The sequence below is a fragment of the Oryzias melastigma genome, linkage group LG6 (assembly GCF_002922805.2).
Source record: "Oryzias melastigma strain HK-1 linkage group LG6, ASM292280v2, whole genome shotgun sequence".
Classification (NCBI taxonomy): Eukaryota; Metazoa; Chordata; class Actinopteri; order Beloniformes; family Adrianichthyidae; genus Oryzias; species Oryzias melastigma.
In genome coordinates, this window is record NC_050517.1 from 10,547,113 (window position 1) to 10,557,499 (window position 10,387).

Here is a 10,387-nt window from a genome sequence, read left to right on the forward strand (position 1 = left end):
TTTTTATTGAGAAACTGCATCATCATAATTAAAAGACCACTGGGAATGCTTTGAAAATAGATTAAAACTGGTCAGAGTGGGACTTTAAGGATAGTTTTAAAGAATTTTGACTTTATATTGCCCAGAGGAAAAATTTTTAGAACCACCTGAACAAATTTTGTACTTTTATTTTGAAAGGGTATACTATTCCTTCTTTAAAGCACCAAATAAAAAAGCTCAAAATGTTTTTGTCTTGTCAAAAATAGAGCTGGGAATCACTGACATAATACTGAATCATTTTGGTTAACATGTATTTATAATTTAATACAGATAAATGTTTATTTATTAATCAAATTTCAATTTAAAGTCATTAAAAGTATTTCTTTACTCCACTGGTTACATAAACTGAGCAAAGAAGACATGAAAATATTTCTAATCAAAAAAGTAACTAGAAGCATTTTTTTAACAGAATATAATTAAACTTTATTGATCCCATTTAAGAAAAATTCTCTCTAGTCTGATCAGAGAACGGGTTGTGTCTGCAGGTCACGCCATGCCCATCAGGTCTCTGACCTTCTCCCCGGACTCTCAGCTGTTGGTCACGGCCTCAGATGACGGCTACATCAAAATCTATGACGTGTGAGTCTCTCGTTCTTTCCTTCGTCGTGCTGCTACATTAGAAGAATATGTGTGGTAGTGTTTGTATAACAGCTTCAATGTGGTTTCTTTTACTGCAGACAACACGCTAACTTGGCCGGCACGCTGAGTGGACACGGTTCCTGGGTCCTGAATGTGGCCTTCTCCCCTGACGACACCCACTTTGTCTCCAGGTTAGAGGAAGGATTTTTTTTTAATGATGTGGAGGAGCAGACAGAATATTTCACTGAAATTAGTCTCAAAATTAAGGTGAAAAGTTATTTTTTTATTGTGTTCTCTGCTCTGCTCCTCCCAGCTCGTCTGACAAGAGCGTGAAGGTTTGGGACGCCAGCTCCAGAGCCTGCATCAACACCTTCTTCGACCACCAGGATCAGGTAGCGAAGCCGAGCGTGTTTCTGTGAAGTTTGGTTTAATCACAGCGCTGCACGAACAGGAAGTTGGTCATCATCACTTAACCGATGTGATGTTTCGGCAGAAACCGTCAGACTTCAGATCTGTTCTTCTGCAGAGACCAGATCAGAGGTTTTGTTTCCGGCTCCTCCTTTATACGACTATAACCAGAGGAGCTGGACGCTATTAAATGTTAGACTTTGTGAGATTTTTAGAAAAGTTTCCATCATTTGTTTGGTCTTTAAAATAAAATGAAAAAATAATAAGGAATTTATTCACACTTTAAAAAGTCAACATCAATTCATAAGAACCATGAAAAACTTAAAACTACATTTTTAAATCAGTTTATGTTAAGAATTTCCTTCTAGTTCTTTGCTCAGTTTAACTAACTATTGGAGTAAAAAAATACTTTTAATATGAAAATAAAATTGGTTTGAAATTTAAATCTGATGAATAAAAAGACAGTGAATTGTAAATTGAAATGATTCAGTATTTTATTAGTAGCTTTCAAAAATAAAAGCATAAAAAGTGTTCAGATGTTTAATTTTTCTCATCTGTCCAGATCCTGGGCCATTTTCTTTTTTTCATTTATTTGTTTGAATGTATGGATTTTCTTTTTTGATTGGATAAAATGTAATGCTTTTCAGGCCCCACTCTGATCATCTTTTGATTGATTGTAAAAGCGTTCCCAGACGATTTTCAATTAGGATTATGCAATTTTTAGTCCAGTTTTTTTTTTTTTAAAGTGTTGTTTTTATTGTACATAGTTCCCGCAGAGCAACAGGACTTCATTAAAAAAATATTCCTATATGATGTTGTCATGGAGCAACCCCGCCCTCCTTCCCCTCCTCCTTGCTAAGAATTTGGATTATGGATTTTGTAGTCCGCCTAGCATATTCTCTTCAATTACAACACATTTTCCAACTGTTTTGTTCTTTCTGCTCCTGATTCACAACAATTTGAATGAAGAAATACAATTTAAAACTTAATTTTTGTCTGTCATCAGAAAAGTTTCTTTAGAATGAGTCTCAAACAGCCTTAAACCTTTAGTGGGAAACCCGGAGTCTATCAGGTTTATGTTGACCTCTCGTCTACAGTTCTCTGTGCTGCCGTCTCTGCAGGTGTGGAGCGTGAAGTACAACAGCACCGGCTCAAAGATCATCTCAGCTGGCGACGACCGCGCCATCCACATCTACGACTGCCCCATGTGACGGAGACCTGTGACTCGGTTTTCAGGAGGGAGGGGCCTCCGCTTGTAAATGAGAGGGTTTGTTTTGCAATGCTGTCAAAATAAAAGTTCTGTTTTTGTACAAGCGACTGGTTAAATTAATGTGAATTAGGGACATTGAAAGCAACACACAGATGGGAACTATATATCCAAACCTACAATAAAAACGTAGAAATACATTGTTTAATCCTATCAGACGATGGAAAAACGTTGCTGCTGGCATAAAATACACCAATAAGTCTTTATTATTTTAATGCTTTTTCTTTAGAAACTATTTTTTTTTACTGTCTGACACATTTTCATGTACATATAATCTAGAATACTCTTAAAAAGAATGCTGTGAGATACACGGATATCTGCTCCCCCTAGTGTCATAAATGTGTACTGCAATTTCAGAAAAAGGAAAAAAATAGACAATTCTGACACGTTTCCCTTTATTTCTCTCTTTCAAATATACAAAGGTTCTCATATTTCTAAAATACTTAAAAAGACAGTTTTTTTTATTAAAAATAAGTTTTTTATTGATTGTATGTCATGAAAGGCCCTTTAAAGGAAGTTAAAATCTGAAGTGAGGGCTCATTAAAAAGGCTGGTCGGTGTCTGAGCATGAAGGCAGTGTTTCCCTTAATGTACCACATATGAAATAGCTGAGGTCATGTCTTTGTTTCCCTCTTTGCCTTCTAACTGAATATTTCCACATGGCAGCAGATTTGATTATAATTCAGCCTGACGATATATAAAATGTGCACAATCATTGTGCAGCAAAATATTGGCTTAAAATATTAAATATTTGCCATCTTCTACCTAAAAATACATATTATATTTTTAATTGAATACTTTGTAAATGACTGTTTTCAAAATAAGGTACCTGCTTGTTTAATTCCTGAACATCTTTTGGGAAAAAATAGATCTCTCCAAACACCTGAGGACCCAAAGGTCAGGAAATGTCAGGTCTGCCTGATTGAAATTATTTGGGAGCAGCAGGACATTTTGAAGTGGTTACAGAGAACGGTTGACACCTCAGTGGGCTCAGACCTGTGGCTCACCTTTAACTTTACCTGAACTATTGACATCAATGAATCTATATCAAAACCCTGCAGTTACAGGTCTGATTTGCTTAATATAATTCCAAAAAATCATTCATTAAATTCCTATAACAGTAGTAAATCTTCATCTATTTTTCTTTGAGGTCTTATTGCTCCACGTTCAGTGAGATCAGAGAAAACGGACTCCACAGACTAAAAAAGAACCCAGCCAGGTGCACGATTTAGACGGTGGATTTGTGGTGGCAGAAAAACAGCTCAAATTTCAGCATTTAAAAGTCTTAGAAGGGATTATTTCTTTAACATCTCAACACCAGTCTTTTCAAAGGAATGCAGTCAGACATCACGCTCTTCCTCACTCTTTCAGAGGATCTCTGAGGACAAAAAAAGGAAGTTTTGTCTGCTAATAATCTAAAAAAATGGAACTGTCTCTCATTTGACTCACAGAACAGCTTAAATCAGGCCTTCCTACTGAGGTTCATCCAAAAAACACACAAACATTTAAAACCTGAATAGTCTTGGACAGCGACTGGACTGTCACCGTGCTGCTGGGACCTCCAGAACGGCTTCCTACACTCAAAATGTGGGTCTTTGTGAAGTTCCAGTGGAGCGATGGAGCAGCACCTCTAAAATGTACCGACGCAGATCCACACACGGATGTGGGGGTGGAGCCTGCTGAGAGGCGGAGTCCTGGTCCCTCTCTCGGACTTTCACCAATGTCTGGACTCGATCAGCTCGTCGCGCAGGCTCAGCTTCTTCAGCGTCTCGTACCCAACCACCAGGAGCACCGACGTGGGGAGGGAGGAGATGATGCGGGCGGACAGCCCCTTGGTCATGATCCCGGCGCCCTCCTCCGCCAGCAGCTGCTTGAATGTTTCTATGATGGACGATCGTCCCTCCACCTGCAGGAGATGGGAGAAAATGATTAAGGTGGAAAGAATAATAAAAGTATCCAAACATAAGCCTTAATTAGAGAAGAAAACAAACAAGAACGTTTCAAACTCATAGCTGTGAAAGGCGTTTGACCCGCCCACACTGGCTAAGCAGCTGCTGGTTAGAGCTACGTGAGACAAATGTTTGGGGGGAAAAAATCAAAATAGCTGCTTTTTGGTGGTTTTATCTCCATAGCAACCATTTTATTTTTTGGTCCTCTGCAGGTGATAAACAGGTTTATGTCATTTTTAAAAGAATCTGCAAAAGTAAATTTTTGGACTTCCTTGGCAACCAAGGTTTTTGTTAGCCAAACACACATTCCTAATATGTTTTATCTTATGTCATATCACTTGGCTCCAATGACTCGTGTTTTAAAATTTTAGAGAAGCACCACTTTTGCGAGCTCACCAAACTAACGCCGTTCAAAATCGACGATTTCTGATTCTAACGTTTTTCCAAGTTGCTTCCCAATGATGCTCGAGGAGTTTGGAGGCGATGGATTAAAATCCCATGGAAGAGCTTAAATGTGTATCTAGTACTAAAAGTGTTTTTTTTTTTTTATTCCATGAAGGCAGCCTCTTCCCGAGGTCAAAGGTCAACCAAACTTCAGTGGTGGTTGTAAGCTGGCGATATGTGTGTGAAATTTTGTGAAGAAGAAATCCTTGGGTTAATAATATTGTGCTCAATTTGTTTTTATTTTTAATTAGGGATGGGCGATATATATTGTTGCCAGTATCGGTATCGGCTGATATTTGCATAATTTGAGTTTATCGGTATCAGATCGATACTAAAGAATTTAACTGATATTGTTCTGACTGTTTTCAGATACTTTATTTATGACATGGATACTTGTTCCTGATTGATCCTTGGAACTAGAAAGATTAATATTTGCAGTAATGTCTAATAGTACATGATCTGAATGTTTCGAGATATATTTTCAAAGTTTTAAAGTGATATTGGTTCTATGAGTTCTTTTGCTGTGTTAAAAAGGTCAAATATTATGTGAATGTATAGTTTAAGAAAAAGGTGTGCATTTCTTTTAAAGAAATCATAAGGAACTCTAAACTTTGTTGTTGTAGAAACTTAAATATCTGTATCCGCAAATATCAGCCATCTGCCAAAGTTGCAGGGGAAATATTGGTTATCATGTCGGCCGATCCCTATTTTTAAATTCCTACCAGCTATGGATGTAACGATTCTTCAAGAATCGGCAAAAACCGATTCAAACTCGTCGACATGTTCATCGATGCAGAAAATTAAAAAATCGATTGACAGCTTTCCATGCGAGTGTGTTAAAGTGCTTCTCAGGGACCAAGATTTGGGAGTGATGTGTATGTGGCGTCCACTTTAAAATATGGGAGTGCAAAACATGATCACAAAAGAGAAATAAATCATTTTGGTTGGATTAATACGACACCCAGATAGACATTAAAGGAATAGAGCTGTGAAAACAAAAACCCTGGAGCAAGATTTAGGGGATTTTCACAGCTTTGACTTTTTGTTCCCTATTGTAGGTGGTGGAGGAGCGCTAATGAACAGTAAAAATACAATAGAAGAAGATTGTCCTCACTGCTGACACCTGTGTGAGTGCGCTGCTCCGGTGTGGACGCCACCTGCTGAGCGCACGTTTGTAAACCTGCAGAGAGCGCGTTCTTGAACGCACATCAAGTGGCCAGTGTGAAACTAGTTCTAGGATGTACTATAAGTGGATGCATATTAATGAAGCTTGTGGGCCACCTAGAGTGTTTTCTACATGACAAAATGCTGTTGATTCTGCTCTGGATTCACAACATTTGAAAAAAGAAATACCCACAAATGCATTTTTTGTTTATTTTCCTCATATTTGTTCTCCATCATCAGAAAAATGCAACGAAAAAACATTAAAAAAAAAAAAAACACACCTCTACTGTTCCCATGGCAACTCCAATCTGATGGTTTGGGGCTCCGCCCACATTTACAGATGTAAAACATGAACTTTGTCCTTTCAGCTCAGCATATGTCTGTACCAGCAAGCTCATTTTTAAGTTTCCTCAACAACCAAAGTTCAGGAATCATCAGGGTGGTATGGATGCGATGAAGGGAAACTTGATGCTAATTTTCCCCATAATTGCCCACTCAAATACAGCTACAAGATCTGGAGCGTCTGCTTATTGTAGCAGCTGAATAATCTGTAATCAAAACTGCATAAATCCAGCCCAGCTTTGGAGAAAGAGCATTTCGACTGACCTGTACTCGAGCACGGATAACATCCAGAGGATTGGTGATGGTGTAGGCGGTCGCCCCTGCCATTGGTCCGGCCAGAGCCTGCAGGAGCAGGTGAGGCCACTCGCTCGGCGCTAACAAAGTCAGCTGTTCTGTGAACACAAAGAGTGTCAAACACTGCAGCGTGTGCGTATCGGGAGGGGTTAATGATCGATGGGTCGTGTTTGCATACCTGCATAAAAGTGATAGAACGGCCACCAGAGGGCGCTGCTGGGGATGTAGGTGAGCAGCGATGCCACATAGCCCCGGTAGAACCCCCTCAGCCCATCGGCTGCAAAGATCTGCACCGTCAGGTCCCACGCCTGCCCAAAAGTTGGCTTGCTCTTGGCAGCGGCGAGCACCATTTTGGGTTTGACCTTGAAGCGGGACAGCTGCGACACGCTGTGGCAGCCTTGCATCATCAGGTGCTGGGAGACCACGTCGATCGGCACGGTGATGGTCTGGGCCACCAGGGACGCGGCGCCCCCCGCCACCAGGGACTTCACAGTGTTGCTGGGCGAGTAATGGGACACGAACTTGCGCACCAGTTCGTAGGTGGTGACGTACGCCTGTCCGGACACCAGGGTGAAGGAGTTGACCATGAAGCCGCGGTAGAGGCCGCGGACGCCCTCCGCTCGCAGGATCTTAAAGAAGGCATCAAAAGTGCCGGCGTACACGGCCTTCCCCTTCTGCACCTGCAGGCGGGTGCGGATCAGGCTGGCTGGGTAGGCCGTGGCCCTGGAGGTGAAGGTCATGAACACGCCCAGGGAGTAGAACTTCCTCTTGTCCAGGTCCTCCCACTCGATGATCTGGATGGGACCTTTCTGCAGCATGGTGGAGACTGAGAGGGCAGCGCTGCAGCCCAGCTGTCGTCAACCATCCACCTCCACCATCTCACCTGAGAAAACATTTTAATGAATCGTAAAAAAGATCATCATTCTCACCAAAAGTGAAATCCAGTTTCTGTGAATATTTAAACTCCTATATTTCCACTGGATGCTTTCTAACATTTGTTTGGTAGAAAATGTATTTTTAAAAAGCACTAAAAGAAAATCAAAATCAATAAAAGACAAAATTACATCAGATTAATACCCATGTGCGTATTCATGATGTGAAGCCTGTAATATTATAAATGAAAGGAATTATATTTTAATAAAGAATTTATTCAGAAATTAACAGAAGTAATCTAGTGTCCATAAATGTAGATAAATCTGCGTAAACTCTTCATATCTATTGATCAAACTCAACATTCCCTTCATGTGAAAGTAAAACAGTGAGTCCAAGCTCTTAGAGGTGGGAGGAGCCTAAACTGTTCAGGCAAACCTGCTCCTGACCAGGTGAGGTTCACAGACTAAGTTACCGTGGCAACACAATCCATCTTTCAAACACAGTACAGCCTGGATTTCCTCTGAACATGCTTCTTCAAACAGCTCCTGGCTGTAAAAATATGTTGACACTGGAATAAAAAGGGAATTAACTCCTGCAAAAAACCCTTCAGTGGTCACTTTGTGAACTAAGTCCCACTCCAATCATCTTTTGATTTACCTTTCAATTATTCCCAGTGGTCTTTTAATTATGATTATGCTGTTTTTGGCCAAATCAAAACCCCTGTGTCGTACATAGTTTCTGCAGAGCAGCAGGAGTTCAGATTCACCTGACTTGTGGGTGGGACTATTGAAATGACTCCGCCCACCCTTCCTCCCCTCGTTGCTCAGAACTATCTGTATAAGAGAAGCATGAAGCTCATATTCAAATTACATTTTTCCGTCTTCTCCTGATTCACAATAATAAAGAAATACTCAGAAATCCCATTTTTAGCTTAATATGCTTTATATATGTCCTCCATCATCAGGAAAATACAACAAGAACATGTTAAAAACACCAAAAATCAGATTTTTAACAGAGTGGCTCTTTTATTTCGTTAATAGGGGTTGATTTCCATCATTAAGGATAAAATATGCTTTGTTGTTTTTAAATTAGTAATCAGAAGTCTTTGTTTTCTGTTGACTCCATTTTATCAACATACATTTTGATTTTAAGGAAGTGGAAAACTGAGTTGAAATATTGATGCAGCGTAACGGCTGCTGCAGGCCTGGCTGGGGGGTTTGACGATAACCTGTCAGTCAAAAACCAGGGCTCCTGTGTGTGCGGGCGACTTTGAGGTCAAATATAAAAATGGAGAGGGGCGTGACAATCATAGCTGTCACAGGAGGACGGAGGTAAAACATCATTTTTAGAGTACTCCGCTTAAAGAAAACCCAACTAATAATTATAGTAATACATAAAACAAAAATGACAAAAAACTTGTACGTTTAGCATGATTTTCTATTTTACTCAGGCCTGTTTCAATGCTGCAGGTTGTTATTTAATATTTGATCAGAAACAGGAAGTCATCGTGACAACTTCCTCAATCTGAGCTATTCTGTAAAAAAAATAACCATAGTTGAAATCCAAGTAATAACAAATTAATTTAGTGCAGAGAAATTCAGAATTTAAACTATCACAGCTTAATAGAGATGTGGCAACAAAGTAGAAAAGAATGTATTTGTATTTTGCAACATAAAACAAAGTCATGTATTTTTTAACCACAGCAGCATCTTTGTATCATTGTCAGTATATATAGTTTTACCCGTATTTTCCGGACTATAAGTCGCTCTGGAGTATAAGTCACACTTTTAGAGAATAGTCCAACATTTATGAACAAATTCAACAAGCCCAACGTAACTTTGGATTTGACATCAAATGTGATTCATGCGTCAAATTCGAGTCCGCTGAATCTTTTGATGTGCGTCTAATTTAATGCTCAATGCTTGTCCAAAAATGTGTTCATAAACTAGACACTCCCATTGGAGAAGCTGTCTGAAGTTTTTAGCCTCATCGCTACATGATGGAGGCTTTGGCTGTTTATCTCGTTTAAAATACACAGAAGATACGGATGATGTTGAGAGGTTAAGTTATTTATTTTAAAGAACTCCACAAAAGCATCTCTAATCAGCTCTCCATTGTGGGTTCAGGACAGCAGTTTTTTGTCTTTTTCTTACGGTGATCGTTACCTTCTAGCCTGCAGGAGCTGCATGTAAATGACAGTTTTTAGCTGCTCTTCTGTCTGTTTATAACCCAGTTTGATGGCTTGTTGTCTCGCATTAGCCCAGGGGCCCGTTCCAAGAAGCAGGTTTTGTTGGAACTCTGAGTTCGTGAACTCCAAATTCAGCAAAACTCTGAGTTTTCGGTTCCAGAAAGAGAGATAACTCAAACCCGGGAAAGTGGGGGAAACCAAGCCCGTTCCAAGAAGCGGGTTAAGATGAACTCAGAATCAATCACTATGGTAACTGAGTCTGTGAACGAAATCTGGTCGGTAGCAGGTTTTCTGCGGTCTCCGCCCCTTTTTAAAGTGAAAGATGTTCAAATATGAGTTCCTCATGAACATTTAGAGAACATTCACATTAGAGACGTCACGTTTTCACCACGCAGAAACCAAAATGACATGTTCATTCATAGAGGATCATGTAGAGAGGAGGCTGATTAATCCAGAGGAAATGTTATTTACGTCGGTAGAGGATTTGGAGGACACGAGTCGACTGACTGCAGTTTCCTGATTCATTTTTATTTGAGCGATATTATAAATAGTGAGTTTTTCCAGGGACTCGCTATTAAAAAATACAGTCTTCTTTTCCTTATTTTAAACCCCCAACAATAGAAATTATTGAATGTCAAACACCGGGAAAGGTTTTAAACTTATCTACCATCCAGTGCTTGCATCAAACATTAGCTCAGTTGTCAGCAACACGGCTTCCCACTGCAGAGTTTGCGAGTTCGATTCCCGGCTACGGAAATTGTTTTTATGCTTAAAAAAAGAATTCGGCGAATAAGTTTTAAGTCTTGAGAATTAAAATTAAATAAATGCTTTTTTGACATAT

The 10,387-nt window shown here is 39.7% G+C and overlaps 2 protein-coding genes across 4 annotated transcripts in view; one reads left to right on the forward strand and one right to left on the reverse strand.

Moving 5' to 3' along the window:
- wdr61 (WD repeat domain 61) overlaps window positions 1-2,339 on the forward strand; it is a 5,902-nt gene extending 3,563 nt beyond the window's left edge. Inside the window, exons 8-11 of the mRNA XM_024280716.2 lie at window positions 525-618; window positions 717-809; window positions 932-1,010; window positions 2,148-2,339. Of these exons, the coding sequence (XP_024136484.1) occupies window positions 525-618; window positions 717-809; window positions 932-1,010; window positions 2,148-2,237 (356 nt within the window). The 3' untranslated portion in view covers window positions 2,238-2,339. The remainder of the gene's footprint in view (window positions 1-524; window positions 619-716; window positions 810-931; window positions 1,011-2,147) is intronic.
- A 327-nt stretch (window positions 2,340-2,666) lies between these two features.
- Window positions 2,667-10,387, reverse strand: part of slc25a44a (solute carrier family 25 member 44a) — a 9,344-nt gene continuing 1,623 nt past the window's right edge. For 2 of the 3 annotated variants that reach the window (XM_036212267.1, XM_036212268.1), the window contains exons 2-4: window positions 6,664-7,368; window positions 6,456-6,578; window positions 2,667-4,198 (exon numbers count right to left, since the gene is read on the reverse strand). In XM_036212267.1, coding sequence (XP_036068160.1) covers window positions 3,873-4,198; window positions 6,456-6,578; window positions 6,664-7,303 — 1,089 coding nt within the window. In that variant the 5' untranslated portion in view covers window positions 7,304-7,368 and the 3' untranslated portion in view covers window positions 2,667-3,872. Of the gene's footprint in view, window positions 4,199-6,455; window positions 6,584-6,663; window positions 7,369-10,387 lie in introns of all 3 variants that reach the window. The other variant, XM_024282802.2, reaches the window with a different exon arrangement.